At 45.3% G+C, this 19831-nt stretch overlaps 1 protein-coding gene and 2 pseudogenes across 1 annotated transcript; 1 reads left to right on the top strand and 2 right to left on the bottom strand.

Annotated features, from left to right (window-relative positions):
• LOC139037229 (olfactory receptor 10AG1-like) overlaps positions 1-3072 on the bottom strand; it is a 6578-nt pseudogene extending 3506 nt beyond the window's left edge.
• A 508-nt stretch (positions 3073-3580) lies between these two features.
• On the bottom strand, positions 3581-4579 carry LOC110123545 (olfactory receptor 4B1-like; annotated as a pseudogene).
• Positions 4580-19040: 14461 nt separating this feature from the next.
• On the top strand, positions 19041-19478 carry LOC139037228 (ribonuclease H-like). The gene has a single exon (XM_070473724.1). It carries the CDS (start codon positions 19041-19043, stop codon positions 19476-19478), a length of 438 nt encoding a protein of 145 aa, XP_070329825.1.
• Positions 19479-19831: the final 353 nt, after the last annotated feature.

Here is a 19831-nt window from a genome sequence, read left to right as displayed (position 1 = left end):
AACAGAAAAGAACCCTGATTTTTAACTGACAGCAATTTCACACAAAATTAAAAAAAATATATAGTTTCCAGCCCTCCTTGTAATTAAAGGTGGCCAATGACTAATTTCCATCAAATGAGATGAAAGCAAAAGTGCTGCATGACAGTTTTGGAAAATCTCCTGAAAGGTTGGGTCACTTCATAAAAATCTGTCTGCAATGCAGGAGGCATAAATGTGATCCCTGGGTCAAGAAGAACTCTTGGAGAAGGAAATGGCAACCCACTCCAGTAGTGTTGCCTGGGAAATCCTATGACAGAGGAGACTGGTGGGCTACAGTCTGTGGAGTCGCAAAGAGTCAGACATTACTTAGCAACTAAACCACCACCACCACCTAAGAGGGAAAGAGGTGAGTTTATCTTTGCCCTTTTCTTTTGGTCTGCCTCCTGGAGTATAAATGAAATGCTAGAGCTGTGCTGCTCAATATGGCATCTAAAAGCCATGAGTAACTTGTTAAGTTTAAGTGTACTAAAATTAAATAAAATTTAAAATTACTGATTTCCTTAAACACAGGGTAAATTCTCTATGACCACTACCATACTGAACAACACCAATAGAGATACTCCCCAGCCTGGAATTATGTATTACTAGATGGTGTGGGACAGAGAACTAGGGGGCCTCTGAGGTAAAAAGACTGGAGCTGAATATGGAAACTCTAGAGGTGATCAGTTCAGTTCAGTCACTCAGTTGTGTCCAGCTCTTTGCCACCCCATGGACTGCAGCACACCAGACTTCTCTGTCCATCACCAACTCCCAGAGCTTGCTCAAACTCATGTCCATCGAGTCAGTGATCACATCCAACCATCTCATTCTCTGTCATCCCCTTCTCCTCCTGCCTTCAATCTTTCTCAGCATCATGGTCTTTTCCAATGTGCCAGTTCTTCTCATCAGGTGGCCAAAGTATTGGGGCCTCAGCTTCAGCATCAGTCCTTCCAATGACTATTCAGGACTGCTTTCCTTTAGGATTGATATGTTGGATCTCCTTGCTGTCCAAGGGACTCTCAAGAGTCGTCTCCAACTCCACAGTTCAAAAGCATCAATTCTTCAGTGCTCAACTTTCTTTATAGTCCAATTCTCACATCCATACATGACTGCTGGGAAAACCATATCTTTGACAGATCTCTGCTGGCAAAGCAATGTCTCTGGTTTTGAATATGCTGTCTAGGTTGGTCAAGGCTTTTCTTCCAAGGATCAAGTGTCTTTTTATTTCATGGCTGCACTCACCATCTGCAGTGATTTTGGAGCCCAAGAAAATAAAGTCTGTCACTGTTTCCATTGTTTCCCTATCTATTTGCCATGAAGTGATGGGGCCAGATGCCATGATCTTCGTTTTTTGAATATTGAGTTTTAAGCCAGCTCTTTGACTCTCTTCTTTCACTTTCATCAAGAGGCTCTTTAGTTCCTCTTCACTTTCTTCCATAAGAGTGGTGTCATCTGCATATCTGAGGTTATTGATATTTCTCCCAGCAGTCTTGATTCCAGCTTGTGCTTCATCCAGCCTGGCATTTTGCATGATGTACTCTGATAGAAGTTAAATAAACAGGTTGGCGATATGCAGCTTTGACGTACTCCTTTCCCAATTTGGAACCAGTCCTTTGATCCATGTCCAGTTCTAACTGTTGCTTCTTGACCTGCATACAGATTTCTCAGGAGGTAGGTCAGGTGGTCTGGTATTCCCATCTCTTCCAAAATTTTCCAGTTTGTTGGGGTCCACACAGTCAAAGGCTTTCATTTCCAGCTTATTTAGTTGCACCTCCACAATAGTTCTACCTCTGCTATTTGCAAAAAACTGGCCCAGAACTATGGGTGTATGAATACGTATGAAAATAAGACTCAGTCCTTGCCTTCAAGGACTCCAGTGATGGTTTGGTTCCTGCACACAACTCCCAGGCAGTCACATCACAGGGCCCCCTCTTTTACTTTTCAGAGTAAAATTAAAGCAGGGTGCACTCTTGGGAAAACAGTGACATAAGGAAAACCGTTCTAGCACTTAACTCTAACTCCCATACCAAGGAAACTGTGTCACAGTTTCAATCACTTGTCTGATGATACACAGTCACTGTTGAGTGTGGGGTTTCAGCCAGTCAGTCAGTCTGGCACCAGAGTCACATTCCTTAACTACCTCACTATGCCCAGGTATACCAGCCTCCAAGATATTGCCTCTGTTGAAACTCCTGTGGAGGAACTCCTTCTTTAAGGACAGAGCTCTGGTCGTGTTCAAGCACCAATGTACCCAGCCCAAGGGAAACACAGTGTCTGGTGTAAGCTAATTGTATCACCTCATTTCCCTTTGCCACTACTCACTCTCCCAGCCTCCTTTGCATCTAGGTAGAGACACATGACTCCATCCTGAGTCAGTGAAAAAATAAAAAGAATTATCTTTGAAAGTTTCAGGGGAATATTTCCCAAAATAAAGAGAGCCTCTCCCTTCCCACATAAAAATATAATACCTATAACTATTATTGACATTATAGGCAATAAGGGGACACCAAGAGAATTAAAGAGTCACCAACCAAGTGCCTTAGCATCACAGAACAAAGAACAACCCTGGATTAACCTCTAATTTGCTTATTTAGAAACCAACCAACATTATTAAAGCTTAAGGTAGGGATTGGAAAACTCTGTCAGGGTTACTTATGAAATAGTTAAACTTAGCAAACTATATAGTCTGTCACAATTATTCAATTTTGCCACTGTGGCACAAAAGCAACCAGAGATAACACATATAATAATGGCCATGGAGATAGTCAAATACACTTTTATTTATGGACACTAGATTTGAATTTCCTATGACTTTCATGTGTCACAAATTGCTATTATACTTTTTTTTTCAGTTATTTAAACATGTGCAAATCATTCTTAACTCACAGTCTGTACATAAACAGACAACAGGCTATATTCAGCTATGTCATATCTCAGTGCCCAGAAAACATATATAGAAGGGAGACATCATGTAAAATTATTCAGATTACTATATTAATGGCTAATATTAGCTTACTGTATTTCACCTCCTAAAGGCTTTTCCACTCTAACCATGCCCCCTAACCCCATAAAATAAAGCTCCTACTACAGAATTTCAGATTTGTAATCATATTAAAGCTGTTAGGGAACCAAATGAAGTAGGAAGGACTTTCTAGGACTCCCACAAGATAACACTAATAGGAATGAAAAAAGAAAAACATAATATTGTCTCCAAGTGCCACAGTCTTTCTGCATACCAGAGCATGAAAGTGAACAAACCACAGGTGGCCAACGTAGAGGATAATAGGTAGAAATTCCAGTCAGGTTATTCTTTCCCTAAGTCTATTCACTTTGCATGATAGACTACTGAAACAAGAGGAGGAAGAAAGCTTAAATTTTAACATTTTCCAAAATACAGACAGCTACATATGCATTTATGGCTGTGATTGATCCCATGGAACATAAGGAGCTCATCTAAAATACAACAGAAAATAAAAATGTTAAATTTGCTTTGTTCCTTATAGTTGACCAAAATCAGGATGCATATTTTGTCAACTCATTCTTACTAATTTTTTTCAGGTCTTTATTTTGATCCCACCCCTGAGTTCACTTTCCTGCCCCCCAACATTTTCATGGCTACTTTCACCTCTGCATTTCTGAGTGTGTAGGTGATGGGGCTCAGCATGGGGGTGACCACTGGGTAGAAGACGGCCCCCTCTTTGTCCTCAGTGAAGGTGGAGGAGGGCCGCATGTAGAGGAAGATGGCAGGTCCAAAGAACAAGATGACCACCGTGATGTGAGAGGCACAGGTGGAGAGGGCTTTGCGTCTTCCCTCCGCAGAAAGGTTCCTCAAGTTGACCAGGATGAAAACATAGGAGTAAACCAAGATAAGGAGGGAAAATATAGACAATAATTCACTATTGGCCAGCACAATAACCCCCTTCCACAGAGGTGTCAGTGCAGGCAAGCTTGAATAAGGGATGGAGGTCACAGAAGTAGTGGTCAATCACATTGGGGCCACAGAAGGGCAACTGGACAGTGACGAGGATCTGCACCATGGAGTGAATTATGCCCCCTAGCCTGGAACCGGCCACCAGTAGGTGGCACACAGTCCGACTCATGATGGTTGTGTAGTGAAGGGGCTTGCAGATGGTCACATAGTGGTCATAGGCCATTACCGTGAGCAGGAAGGTCTCAGCAACTCCAAACAAGTGAAAGAAGAATATCTGAGCCACACAGCCCTCCAGGGAGATGGTTTTAATCTTGGAAAGTAAGTCTGTGAGGAATTTAGGGACAACAGTGGAGGAGTAACTGATCTCCACCAGGGACAGGTGACTAAGGAAGAAGTACATGGGGAATGCAGGTTCTTACTGACTTTGACTGTCAGAAATGTCAGGCCATTGCCCACCATTGTGGCCAAGCACATGGGAAGAAACACCACAAAGCATGCTCTCTGCACCTCTGGGTCCCGGAAAAGACTGGTGATAACTAACTCAGTCACATTATTTGTACTCACCAGGAATCCGTTCAGTTGTGCTGGATGAGCTACTGAGAGCCCTGGAATAAAAGAAACACTGATCATAATGAATTCTCTCTATATATAGCATGTTGGGCAGTGCAAACAATGTTATAATACACTTACTACGATATCATTCATTTAGCCAGTATGAACTTATTTAGCATTAAATGTGACCAATCTAACAACTGTTTATATATCAGAAAATTAAGGCTCAGAGATTTTGTTGTTTACCCAAGATCACACAGAAAGTAGTGAATTCTGGGAGTCAGAACCAGACTTTCTGACTTTAGCCACAATTCATTTTAGTCCATTATAAGATATTCTGAATTTAGGGAATAATTTAAGTTCAGAGCTTATAGTTTTATTATCCTTGTTGCAATTTTTAATGTTCTTCACTTCATTGCATTTTGAATGGTCTCTCTTATTGGGGAATTTTAATGAGCCATCTGTTCCTAACTTCCTTTTTTTCCTTATCTATGCCTCAGGGAATCATCTTCCCACTGATATTTCTGCCCTTTTCTAAAAGGTCTTCTGTCCTGATTTCTTCACTCCTTTCTACCAGTCCTCAGACTATTCAGGTCAGATTCCTTCACCAGTCTTGCATCTTCAATAACTATGTTCCTATGACAAATGCTCAAACACATTGGAGATAACTCAATTCACTAGCTTGTCACCATAATTATCCTATTACTTTCAAAACACTTGCCCCTCTGCTCAAACTACTAACAGATCACGAACTCACAGAGCTTGTCCTTAGTATTGTTATGGGTGGCCAGTCTGCTTGTTCTTTTTCCAGGTTGGTAGCCAGCAGCAAAGTGTATAACAAGAGTGAGATTTCTCTATGAGTTACATCCCTTGAACATACTTACTGACACTCCTTATGCATCTATACAACCCCAGACTAGAGAGAAGAAATATAGATCATGATACCACCTCAAGCTAACAATGTCATGTAATTAAAAAAAAAATCCTCCAGATTAAGCTAACCAACTAGAACTTTTTTCACCACATGTAGTCCATGAGAAATAAGAATGAAATAGTATTATACTTTGGATTTCTAAGTTTGATCCCATTATCTTTCCCCTTATCTCCAGGAGTTGGTGATGGACAGGAAGACCTGGCATGCCACAGTCCATGGGGTTTCAAAGAATCAGACATGACTGAGCAACTGTACTGAATTGAGCTATCTCTGATTTTATACTAAAACTTTAAAATATATATATAGCTTTGGACATGATACAAATGAACTTATTTACAAAATAGAAAAAGAAATGAAAACAGGGGCAAAAAAGAATAAAAGATGGAAATGCTTCAACCCCAAGGATCCAAGTGATCATGGAAATGTTTCCATTCATCGTGATTCCAAACTTTTCCCATAATGGACTTTGTTTCTTAGGCTGCCATGTTAGGTTTGAACAACTTTTCCATTTCCTGAGGTGTGTTCATTTAGATAGCAATTCAATACTGTTGTGTCTACTCTAGTGTTGGGGGTGTGGGGAATATTATTTTTGTAAAGGGTTTAGGAACATATGGTTCTGTTTCCTCAACAACTTAAGGACCATGCCCCTAAACAGCAGGAAGTAGTTACAGAACAAAAACGACACCCCTTTCCCTTGGCAACATCATTCTCCTAAAAGAAAACGGGGGAATGAGAGAGTCAATTCCTAGGCAGGTTGATAAGAAGTCTGGGGATCCCCAAGGAGAGAGGAATTTGGAATTCTCAAGGATGAGGAAAGGACAAACTTTTTTTCCTCTCCATTTCTTTGGATTATATAACAATAATGTATCCTGCTTGAGGACAGTTTCTGGAAAAACCTTCTGACTAATCCTGCTATCTTAAAATGTAAATTATCAGAGTGGGTCTAGTAAGGTCTTTACAACCTCCAGACATTCTTTTGATCCACTGTAATAAATAATTTAAAAGCTCCATTGCTAACACTAGTGAGGGGGTACTCTTTCTGCCCCTTTCTGATGTCTCTGTCAGAATATTTCTCTATCTTTTACACTTTAATAAAACTCTATTACGCAAAAGCTCTGAGCGATCAAGCCTCATCTCTGGCCCCGGATTGAATTCTTCTACTTGGAGGCCAAGAATCCTGGCATCTTTCATGGTTCATCAACAACCTTTCATCTCGGTGGCTCATCTGAGATTCTTCAGTACAAGGTAAGAATGCTTGGAGCATTCTTTGTTCTCCTAGCAAACATGTTTTCTGCTGTACTTTACCAACTCTACAGTGTGCTTATGTAAGTGAATGACACGCCCTGCATGAAGGAAGTGAGGACCCCTGCTCTGCAGTTCCATGGTGACCTCGTATGGCTTATGGTAGAAACCTGTTGGGGGTTTATACTGACCTGCCAATGCCAAGAGGCACCCAATGTCTCCTTTGGGGACCAACCAGAAATGAGCAAAGCGTGTGGACCAAACTCTCCTTTCTCAGTCAAACTTTCTGGTCTCTTTGATCATTTCATAACTTCTTGGGAATTAGAACTACTAACCTATCTGTCGGATCATAGGCTTTCAAGGGATTTGTGATCTATGCTGTTACTGTGTACTGTGACTTAGGTCCCAAACTTGGATGTGTAACAAGGAAGTGCCTAGCCTCACTAGGAGTTGAAAGTTTGGAAGCCAGATGGAGCTCTAGTTCTAAGAGCATCTCTGAGGTTAAAGGTTACTCATACTGGAAGTACAATGAGTTTCTCCCTTTGGTAATGCTAGCTCTTGGTGGACCAGAGGAGGCTTTCCAGTGGCTTTTGTCCCAACTCCTTACATATTCTTTCTGTGGAATCTGTGGGAAGGAAATGGAAGGAGTGTTCCTAATAACTCAAGGACAAAAATCACTTTTTCCTTACTGACCAGCACTTCACCATCTCTTTTGCTATCGCTTATATTGGTGTGGTGATGCTTGGAAGGAACATCTCAGTACTAGTTCGTGCTGGTCTTATTGTGGTCAGGAATATACTCAGGGTCATGCACAGGCACTCAGGTGACAAATGTTTCCCCCAGAAGTCTTAACTTGGGAGGCATTCTGAAAGGTTATTCTGATTGCATTCTGGGTGACATCAGAGGCAAACAAGATTTTAATGGTGAGGAACTGGACATCGGTCTGAGATGCCATCAGGTCTACCCCAGTGTATCTCCAACCCATCTTGGTGGTAGAACAGGGAGGGACAAGTACAGCGCCTGCATCAGTAAGGGACAGACCAAGTCTGACCAGGTATGGAAAACTTCAGTGTAAAGTCTGTCTACACCCCCATCTAGAGCAGGGAGGGATGCCTCCAGTAGAAAGATGGCGCTGGTCACTTTTATTCTCTCTTACAGATGGGAGCTAACAATTCCAGCTTCACTCCTTTGAACTGTATCCTGAAAAACTGGGATAGATTTGATCCCCAGAGCTTAAAGAAGGCACTCCTGATCTTCTTCTGTGATACTGAATGGCCACAGTATCCTTTAGAAGATGAGGAATGCTGACCTGTTAAAGGATCTCAATTATTACTGTTTTACAATTAGGCAGGTTCTGTAGAAAACAAGGGAAATGGGTAGAAGTAGCATATGTGTTGCCCTTTTTCTCTCTGCAAGGTATGCCAGACTTATGTCCTAACAGTATAGATTTGGGTGTGAAACCTTCAGCTCCCTCCTGTCCTCCTACTTTGGCCCCGTACCCGGGGCTCCAAGCTGAGCAAACTGAAAGTCAGGGAACCCCCGTAGGCAGGGTTGTCTTCATCTCAGTAAAGATCCAAACTGAGATCCAAACTGCCCAAGTAGAGTTCCAAACAACCCCTGTCTCAGTACGACCTCAGACTACTCTGGCTTCAATAGAAACTCAGACAATTGAAGTAAGAGAAGCTCAGACAGTAAAAACTAAGGGTGAAATACAGAATGAGATAGAGGACACAAAACAAAGAGACAAAGAAAAGCAGGTTTCTCCAATCTATCCCTGGGATTATATGCACAGAGCAGCCAGAAAGGCTGAGGAACAGCCACACAAGCTGTTGCTGTTTCTTCATGAAGCACCCACCAGGAGAAATAAACAGCCTATGAAAATTAATAAGCCCTTTTCTTATCAAGAAATACAAAGAATCAAGGAGGATATGTGAGACTATTTAGAGGACCCAGAAAAATATATTAGAGCTTTTAAAGGTGTTACTCTGTTTTATGACCTTACTTGGAAGGATGTGATATTTATCTTGGGACAAACGCTGACTCCGGACTCAAAAACTCGAGTTTTGGGGAAAGCTGTTGCTTATGGAGACGAATGGCTTGGTAGAGAAGAGGGAGGACGAGATAACCGCCCTCCTCACTGGAAATCCGGCGGTCCCGACTATAGAACTAGACTGGGACTACAACGTGGCTAAAGGAAGATGGGACCAATGTCATTTTGTCAGATGTATTCTTGCAGGATCAGGCAAGTGTGTGCTAAGACTTTAACCTCTGCTAAATTGACAAACAGAACAGGAGGAGAAGGAAGCTCCTGGTAACTTCCTAGATAGACTGAGAGAAGCCCTTCGCAGATTCACTGAGATTGATCCTGAAAGTGAAGAGGGGGGAGTGATCTTAATATATAGATTTCTCACTCAGTTGGCTCCAGATATCTGTCATAGGTATTAAAACAGGCGTCTGGACCAAATCAGTCTTTAGATAATCTGTTGCGACTGGCTCAAGCAGTCTATTATGGTAGGGAACATGAGGAAAAGAAAGAAAAGCAGAAAAAGACAAACAGGCGAAAGCCCTTGTGATGGCTGCCAGAACTGTTCTTAAACAGCCTGAGAAAAATGCCCAGAGGAACCCAGGTGAAAATAGCAAGGATGGGCTTGCTATTACTATGGAAAGGAGGGTCACCTCAAGTGGGATCACCCTCAGGCATCTAAGCCGCCCCTGGCTCCATGTCTGGTCTTCAAGGGACCACACTGGAAGAGAGACTGCCCCCAGAGGCATAGGTTTTAGGGGTTGGACTCTCAAGATAATCAGGGCTGAAGATGCCTGGGGTTCTCCACACAAGCTCCCGTCCTAATTATACCTGAGAAATCCTGGGCATTAATAACTGTGTGTGGGGGGGGGGTTGTGGGGGTGGCAATCTGTTGATTTCCTTTTAGATACTGGGGCAACTTACTCTGTGCTTACCGAAGCCCCTGGCCCACTTTCTTCCCCATCCACTTCCGTAGTGGGACTGCCTGGATGGGCCAAAAGGTATAACTTAAGTTGTTCTTAAAGCTGTGACAGACTCTGTGCTATCTTCACTAATCATACCAGAGTCTCCCTCACCCCTTTTGGGAAGGGATATACTGAGCAAGGCCTGTGCCTCTGTCTTCATGAATATGGAACACTCCCTTTCTTTCCCTTTTATTGAACAAAATGTAAATCCTAGAATGTGGACTGATGGAAAATCTGTGGGTTGAGCACAAAATGCTATTCCTGTAGTCGTCAAGCTCAAAGACCCACACTTTTCTCCACATAAGAAGCAGTAGCTACACCAGCCCAGGTTGGATGCATGAAACAAGTGCTCGGGCCTGGTGCACTGGGAAGACCCAGAGGAATCGGGTGGAGAGGGAGGTGGGAGAGGGGATTGGGATGGGGAATACATGTAACTCCATGGCTGATTCATGTCAATATATGACAAAACCCACTACAATACTGTAAAGTAATTAGCCTCCAACTAATAAAAATAAATGAAAAAAAAAATTTTGTGCTTAAAAAAAAAAAAAAAAAGAAGCAGTAGCCACTGAAACCTGAGGTTAAGGAAGAGTTAAAGCCCATCATTGAGAATTTAAAAGAACAGGGGCTATTAATTCCCTGTAACAGTCCATGCAACACTCCTGTTTTGGATATAAAGAAATCAAATGGTAAATGGAGACTAGTTCAAGATTTATGAATAATAAATGATGCTGTAGCTCCTTTACACCCCGTGGTGCCTAATCCTTATACTCTATTGTCTGAAATTCCTGAACGAGCCAAATATTTCTCAGTAATTGATTTAAAAGATGCCTTCTATTCAGTGCCTTTGGTGGAGGAAAGTCAATTTCTATTTGCCTTTGAAGACCCTGTGCAGCCAGCTTCTCAGCTAACCTGGACAATTTTGGCCCAGGGATTTCATGACAGCCCTCACCTATTTGGGCAAAGATTGTCACAAGATCTACAAAACTTTAATAGCTCTGAAATAGTAGTGTTACAATATGGAGATGATATTCTGCTCTGTACTGAGACAGAGGAAACTTGTTCACAAGCCTTGGAAGATTTTTTAAAGTTTCTGGCAGGCTGCGGTTTCAAGGCATCAAGAGAAAAAGCTCAGCTTTGTCAACAGTCTGTTAGATATCTGGATCTAATCATATCAGAAGTGACTAGAGCCATACACCCATAGAGAATTAAACCTATAATAAATCAACCCCTACCTATGACTTTAAGACAACTGAGAGGATTTTTAGGAATCACAGGCTACTGCAATTTGGATTCCAGGTTATGAAGAACTTGCTCGGCCTTTATATAAACTCATAACTGAGACCCAGCAGGCCCAAACTGACAAACTGGTTTTGTCTCCAGATACTCAAAAGGCTTTTAAGGCTCTTCAGACTGCTCTCCTGCAAGCTCCCACTTTGAGCTTGCCCACAGGGTCAGAATTTAATTTGTCACTGAAAGAAAAGGTACTGCCTTGGGAGTTTTGACACAACCCCGAGGGCCTCACTGGTAACCTATTGCTTATTTAAGTAGACAATTAGATGTAATTTCATGTGGTGGCCACACTATCTAGGAGTGATTGAGGCAATGGCTTTATTAACACCTGAAGCCTTAGAATTAACTAATTATGTAACTCAGCTCTCATTTTTTTCAACAGGCATTAATGGAATTCTGGGAGGTGACTCCTGACCTAGCCTATGAGTGAAGCAAGCCTCTATTTGAGCCAGGAAGGGAGATCCTGATTAAAAACAAAACAAAACAAACAAACAAAAACATGGGGATCAGGGGGGCAACTCCTCGATCCCCTCTGGGAAGGCCCTTATCAGGTTATTCTTTCTTCTCCCACAGCTGTCAAAGTGACAGAAATTGATTCATGGGTGCATCACACTCGAGTTAAGAGGTGGCACCCTGACCAGAACTAAGTGGCGTCATTTTATGTCTTGACTTTCTATGCTCTGACTTTGTACTTTTCAAATGGGCCTGGTAATCTATGTGAGCCTGCTTCTGCTGACTCCAAAAGCCCTGAGTCTGCCATTTGACCCTCAAGAAACGCCTTCCTGTCCTGGGATTACTCCTACACTGCAATCCACAATCAGTCTAACTGCTAGGTCTGTGGAGCACTCCCCTCCTCATCAATTGAAGACTTCCCATGGTGGGTTTCCCCACTCGAGAAAAGGACTTCCTTCAACACTGTGATGACATCTAACAATCCTAAGATGGACTGATGTAACTATGAACACAATGTGACTTTTGATTTTGATTTTAGCTTGGCTTAATGACTATTTTGCCTTATATCTGTAACTGTATAATGGGGTTTGTTTCTAACCATCTGAAAGCTTTTAAGTTACAAATGGTTGTCCAAGTTCCTACATCTGCAGAAGCTTCCTCCAACTACTACTTGGGGCCCCTGGATCAGAGACCCTCAATATGAGGGTTAGCAAAATATGTTGCCTCAACAATTTAGGGACTACACCCCTCAACAGCAGGAAGTAGTTATGGAATGGAAATTATGCCCCTTTCCCTTGGAAACATAATCCTCCTTAAACAAAAGGGGGAAATGAGAAAGTCAATTCCTCGGCAGATTGATAAGAAGTCCAGGGGTCCCCAAGGAGAGAGAGGTCTGGAATTCTCAAGGAGGAGGAAAGGACAAACTTTTTTTGTTCCTCTACATTCCTTAGACTTAGTCACATAAAATGTTTTTATCTTTAAGCCTGGAACTGATGATTACACAACATACAACTCAGTTTAAACTCTGTGTTGCATTGGAGAAGGAAATGACAACCCATTCCAGTATTCATGCCTGGAAAATCCCATGGACTAAGGACCTGGTAGGCTACAGTCTGCCGGAGCCAGCACACAAGATCCCACCCATGACAAGGTCGTGAGGAGGAGACCTGACAAGCAAGGCAGATCAGGACTTCAGGGATTTCAAAAAGCTGCCCCAGTGCTCACCTTAAAGATGACCTCTGTCTTTCTGATGCTTGCTATACTAGACTACTGCCTAATTTCTGTGACACAGCTAGAAGGCCTTCCCCAATCTCTTTCCAAACAGAATCAACTTAGAACTTTGATTAATATGTCTGCCAGATGGTGGTATCCTATAAGATTATCCAGGGTGAAAGGAGTGTTTCAATTTAGACCCCTTTGCTGGCACTCTAGCCTGCTTGGCAAATGCGTACTAATGCACATGACTGCTCACAACAACTTAATCATAAACAGCATAAAGAACCTGATCACACAAAAGGCCCTAATAATGTTAAACTATCTTCCCCTTAGAAATGTACTAATTAAGGGTATAAAAGCCACGGTAAAAAATAAAGCATTGCCAGACTCTGCCAGACCCTGCTGCACCCCCTGTCTGGTCCCCCACCCCCCCCACCCCCCCCACCCCCCCCCCCCCCCCCCCCCCCCCGTCACAGGCTTGGCCCTATCAAGGCTGGTCTCACGTCTCTCTCTCGCCTACGCCATTCATCCTGAGGGCATCCCCTGGATCCTGGATCCTGCAGAGGCTGGACCCCGGCAAGGCTACAGTCCATGGGGTCACTAAAGGATCTGACACGACTGAGCAACCTCAGGCAAGGATTGCAAAGCAACAATGTATCCTGCTTAAGGACAGTTCTCCTTCCTGAAAACCTTCTGGCTAATCCTGTTATTTTAAAATATAAATTATGGGAGTGGGTCTAGTAAGATCTTTACAACCAGACATTCTTTTGATTCATTGTAATAGATAATTAAAAGTATATAACTCCCTTGCTAATAGTAGCAAGAGGACACTCTCCGCCCCCCTTCTGATGTCTGTGTAAGAAGCTTTTTCTATCTCTTCTATATTTTGATAAAACTTCATTACATAAAAGCTCTAAGCGATCAAGCCTTGTCTCTGGCCCCGGATTGAATTATCCTCCAGAGACCAAGAATCCCAGGGTCTTTCATGGTTCAGCAACAACCTTTCACACTTGTCAATATATATCCCTTATGTTATTACAAGATGTATTTACCATGTCTTTAAATTAGATGTGATAGCAGGCAACAAAGGCCCTGAAACTTTGGTCTTCATTATTATTATTATTATTGTTTTTTGTTTGTTTCTTTTTACCATTCTAGGCTTTTTTTTTTTTTTCCCTTCCCAAATGACTTGGTGCCTTTTTTAGGGTAAGGCTGCACTATCACCACTTCCTTCTATGTTAATTATTCTTTAGTCTCCTCGGTGTTACTTTTTTTGGCAATCAAAATTCTCTTAGTTAAAAAAAAATCTAATTTCCTTAGATTCTCAAATACATTTGACTATTGTTGATCTAAGTGTTCTTTTCTTATTTTAAATTTTCTTTGTTCCCCAGTACTACTTTTACTGATAAGCTGGCAAATTATTTATCCACTTTATTGTTATTTTTAGCTTTGGAGAATGAGTTCTTTCATTTATTATTTCTTTCACTTATGGGGTTTTCAACATCAATTAAAATAATTGCTACTCTTTTCTCCTTTCCTTAATATTATTTTCTCATACCTCGAAATGTATACTTTATTTATCATTATTTCCTATTTATTAACTCAAGTATTTACAAAGTTATAAAATCTTATTTGAACACTCCTAATAGTTCTTAATGTAATGGTTTGTAAAATATTATTTTATACATAATTGTCAATTTTGTTTTAATCAACAAAAGAGTTGTTTAAATGAGAATTTCAGTTTTAAGTGGTAGAATTTTAGGTGTTTTAACTTCAAACTTCACTGTTAAATTCTAGATGCACTTAATTAGATCAGAGAATATTTTCTACACTATTTCTGATTTTTGGAGTCCATGGCATTTCCATAATTCTTCCAGGGACATATAAAAAGGACATAGGAAAGTGAAAGGTCACGCTGACTGCCCCCCGCCAAAAAGTCCCAGATAAGTACCAGGGACAGACATCCACCAATCAGCAGCCCGTTGCCAGGCAGACTGATGGACGCGAAGGTGCCAAGACTCCGGCCAATCAAGAAAAACCGACATGGGACGAAAGGCCAATCAGCACCCTAGAGCCTGACTCCAAGCATATTCGAAAAGGTCCCGCCGCTTCCGTATCCGCCAGGGTATATAGGTGCCACTCCCCTTCCCGCAGGTTGCAAACTCCCTATGTCTCTTCACTCACCCGCCCCCAGGAGTTCTGCCCGAGAGTGACTGCCCAATAAAGGCCTTCATCAACGGTCCTTAGAGGTGGCTCTTTCTTCCCGCGGTGTTTTCTAACATCTGACGCCCAACGTGGGGCTCGAGGTGAGGGCCCCCGGCACTCGCCGTTGAGGTCCCCTCGAGCTCCACTGCCGCGGTAGCCCCGGACCCAGGTGGCTGACCAACTCCCCGGACGGCAGGATATGGGGTAAGTCCCCTTGGCTTTGTGGCCTGCCCTCCCTGGCGACCATCTCCTAAGGCCCAGTAACGGGTGCACACTTACTGGGCCCTCCCGGTCACCAGCTTGTGGGCAGACGTCCCCAGCGGCTGAGTAGACCTCCGGCTTCAGCCTCCGGCTTTGGCCTTTTCCGGTCACCGGCTCGTGAGGGAGACGTCCCAAGCGGCTGAGTAGACCTCCGGCTTCGGCCTTTCCCAGTCCCGAGCTCATGAGGAAGAGGTTCCGAACGGCTGCACGGACCTCCAGCTTCTCTTGACATGTCCGAAGACGTTCAGACAGCGGGGGTTGCCTCCACGCCCCATGGTCGCCATGGGATCCACAGCCTCCAAACCCGAACCCCAATACTCCACACTCTTAGAGTGCCTGCTGGCTAACCTGCGGACCCTAAGACTAAAGGAATACATCTTCCCCAAACAGCTCACTTTTCTGTGTTCACAGGCCTGGCCTCAGTATTCCCTAGATAATGGCTCACAATGGCCAGCCACAGGGACATTAGACTTTGACGTCCTCCGTGATTTAGATAATTACTGCCGGAGAATGGGAAAACGGTCTGAAGTCCCCTATGTTCAGGCCTTTGGGGCATTGCACTCTCGCCCCACCCTGTGCACCACGTGCGCTCCTAGCCAAATCCTACTCACCATGCCCCCCCCGACTCCACCCTCCCGGGCCAAGCCAACTCCTCCCGTCTCTGAGTCCTCTGCTTTCTCTGTTCCCCCAGAAGATCTGGTGGCCCCCGCTCCCTATACCTCTCCCACGGCCCCCACCCCTTCCTCTCCGGTTCCTGCCCCCTCCTCCCCCACTTCGGCTCCTCTGAGTCCAGCAGCTCCCTCCCCCACTTCGGCTCCTCTGAGTCCAGCAGCTCCTTCCCCCACCTCTGCCCCTGTAACTGCCCCGACAACACCTCCCCACACTTCCTCAGTTGATACACAACCGACTGAAACTATACACCCCCCTCCTACTCCCATTCTCTATCCTCCATTACCGACCCTGACACCCTCCCCATCACCAGTTAGCTCACACACACGGTCCCACGGACAGTCATCCCGAAATTCTTTTCCCCGTGCCCCGGCTCCCCTACTCCCTCTGAGACAGGTAGCCGGAGCCGAGGGCTTGGCACAGGTCCACGTTCCTTTCTCCCTTCACAACCTGTCTCAAATCGAGGCCAAGCTTGGGTCATTCTCATCCAACCCTACCCATTACATCAAACAGTTCACCCAACCGACCCGCTCATATGCCTTAACCTGGAAAGATATCTATGAAGTCTTAGGTTCCACTACTACCCTAGAAGAGCAACAAGCCATCTGGACGGCTGCTAGAGCCCAGGCTGACCAGAGACACTTTGCTAATCCCTCCCCCGAATGCCCCCCAGGGGCCGAGGCCGTCCCAGACACAGACCCTGACTGGGACTATCAAGAGACTGGGGGAGGCGAACTCAGGGTCAGATATATGGTAGAGTGCCTCCTAGATGGCAAGGAAGCCACTTCTAATAAAGTGGTCAACTTCCTTAAGCTGGATGAGATCACCCAGGGCCCTGACGAAAACCCCGCTATGTTCTTGAATAGGCTGACAGAGGCCCTCACCCAATATACCAGATTGGCCCCAGACTCCCCAGCTGGAGCAGTCACCCTGGCCAGTTGTTTTATCTCTCAATCCGCCCCCGACATCCGAAAAAAACTAGCCAAGGCCAACGAAGGCCCTCAGACTCCCATATGAGACCTGGTAAAAATGGCCTTTAAAGTTTACAATTCCCGGGAAGAGACTGCAGAAGCTAACCATAAAGCCAGACTAAAACAAAAGGCTGAACTCCAAGCTAGCCTTCTCAACCAACACACCCAGGCTCTGGTAGCAGCCCTGTGGCTGACAACGGGCTCGGGCCCACAAAAACCCCCACCGGGAGCCTGCTTCAAATGCGGCAAAGAGGGACACTGGGCCAAAACGTGTCCTAACCCGAGACCACCCACAAAGCCCTGCCCAAAGTGCAGGCAACACGGACACTGGGCAAGTGACTGTCCCTCAGCCTCTCGGGCCCTGACCCTAGGGGGTAAGAGACCAGAGCGACCTAAGGTGACTCCGAGCCCAGACCCCCACTCTACAACTGCTGATCTTCGATGAAGACTGAAGCCGCCCAGACTCGGCAACCCCAATAACCCAAGCTGAGCCCAGGGTAATGTTCCAGGTAGCGGGTAAGTCGATCGACTTCTTGGTTGACACGGGGGCTACCTATTCGGTCCTTCCCTCTTTCAGAGGCACCTTACATCCTTCCCGGGTCTCAGTAATGGGAATTGACGGCCAGTCATCACGGCCCCTAGAGACCAAGCCCTTAAACTGTCAATTAGACAATTGCTTGTTCACCCACTCCTTTCTAGTTATTCCTTCCTGTCCAACCCCTCTACTAGGGAGAGACATTTTACCAAAATTCAAGGCCACACTTCACCTGACCCCAGGGCCTTCTCCTTCCACAGGCAGGTTCCTGCTGTTGCTAATCGGGTCCTCTGACGCCCAAATAGATCTCCAGGTGTGGGATACCAAGATCACAATTGCCCAACACCAACCCCCAGTCCTCATACACCTAAAAGACCCCATCTGTTTTCCAGCTCGGGCCCAGTTTCCCCTGTCCCAGCCCAACCTTCGAGGACTTGAGCCAATCATTGACCACCTCCTGGGACAGGGCCTACTGGTCCCCACCTCATCCCCATGTAACACCCCCATCCTTCCAGTCCGTAAGGCCTCAGGGGCCTACTGACTAGTCCAAGACCTCCGACTTATTAACGAGGCTGTCGTTCCTACACATCCGCTAGTCCCTAATCCCTATACTTAATTATCCCAAATACCCACGGGCACCACCCACTTCACAGTGATTGATCTCAAAGATGCATTCTTTTCCATCCCAATCCACCCTGACTATCAATTTCTGTTCGTCTTCACCTGGATCGATCCTGACACCAGACAAGCCACTCAACTCACATGGACGGTCCTGCCTCAGGGGTTTCAAGATAGCCCTCATTACTTCGGTCAGGCCCTGGCCTGGGACCTGGCACTCTGCCCTCTTAGCCCTAGTACCCTGCTCCAATATGTGGATGACCTCTTACTATGTAGCCCTTCTGAAGATCTCTCAAAACAACACACCATAACTCTCCTTAACTTCCTGGCCTCCAAAGGATACCGGGCCTCACAGTCAAAGGCCCAACTCACTCAGTCCTCAGTTACTTACCTGGGATTGCAAATTACCCCCACCACCAAGGCCCTCACAACCGACCGGTGCCAACTCCTCCGGTCTATCCAGCCTCCAACTAACGGAGACCAAATCCTGTCCTTTCTGGGCCTGGCAGGATTCTTCTGCCATTGGGTTCCCAACTATGCCTCATTGGCAAAACCCCTCTATGCAGCAGCAAAAGAAACCCCAAAGGGGCCACTCTCCTCACAAAACGAGGTCACCCGAGCCTTTCTCAAGTTACAGTCTGCTCTGACATCTGCCGCTCCCCTCTCCCTGCCTAATCCTAACTACCCATATCATCTCTATACTGATGAAAAGGGGGGAGTAGCCTTTGGGGCCCTGGTACAGCCGGTGGGCTCTGAGTTGCTGCCTGTCGCCTTCATCTCCAAACAACTAGACCCCACTGCCAGGGGATGGTTCCCTTGCCTATGGGCACTGGCAGCAGCAGCAGCGGTTTACATGGATGCAAAAAAGTTACTTCAATATCAACCTCTAACCATTTTCTCCCCTCACTGCCTCCGTGACCTCCTGGCTTCCAGATTCCTCTCTGACCTCAGTGACTCCAGACAACAGCAGTTCCAATAATATTCCTAGACAACCCGCAGGTCGCTGTGGGACATAGTTCCCAGCTGAACCCGCTATCTGCGCTTCCCTCTCTCCCGATTTCCTTAAGAGTCCCGGCTCACCAGTGTACCGAGATCTTGGACTCTCTGACACAGCCACCGCCAAACCTCTTTGTAGAGCCACTGCCAGACCCCGATATGACCATGTTTGTCGATGGGAGTTCCAAAAAGGACCCAGATGGGCGCTGGGCAGTGGCCTACGCTGTAGTCACCCTACAGAAAGTCCTTGAGGCCCAACCCCTCCCACTAGGAACAACTTCCCAAAAAGCAGAACTGACTGCACTGACCCGAGCCTTACACCTGGCAAAAAACAAAAGGGCCAATATCTACATGGACTCTAAGTACGCTTTCCTAATCACCCACTCACATGCGGCAATCTGGAAAGAGAGGGGCTTTCTCACCACTAAAGGCTCCCCAATATGTAATGCCTCCCATATTACCAAACTACTGGAGGCCATCCCCCTGCCAAAAGAAGTGGCCATCTTACATTGCCGGGGACACCAGGCAGCTCGCGATAAAATAGCCCAGGGTAATAATTTGGCTGACCAGGTGGCCCGGCAAACTGCCCTGCAGTGAGAGGTGGCCCCTCTACTGGTCCTGGAGACCTCCTTTATCCCTAAATACACCAAGGCAGAAACCAGAGCGCTACTCGCCCAGGAGGGGACACAAACACATCCTTCTGGATGGATCACCCTCCACGAAAAACTGGTCCTCCCTGAACAACAAGCCATCACCATCATAAAGCAGATCCATGACGCCCTCCATATCGGACCACGAGCTCTCTTAACTTTCCTTAGCCCGCTCTTCTCCCCTCTTTCATCTTAGGCAGGCCATCCAGACCGTACACTGCTCCTGTCTGACCTGTGCAACGATCTCTCCTCAAGGAAGGCTCCGGCCCCCCCAAGAAACCCACCAGCTGAGAGGACATC

Source organism: Odocoileus virginianus, chromosome 10, assembly GCF_023699985.2.
Source record: "Odocoileus virginianus isolate 20LAN1187 ecotype Illinois chromosome 10, Ovbor_1.2, whole genome shotgun sequence".
NCBI classification, from domain to species: Eukaryota; Metazoa; Chordata; class Mammalia; order Artiodactyla; family Cervidae; genus Odocoileus; species Odocoileus virginianus.
Note: the sequence above shows the minus strand (reverse complement) of the source record. Positions and strands in the feature narration are given on the sequence as shown.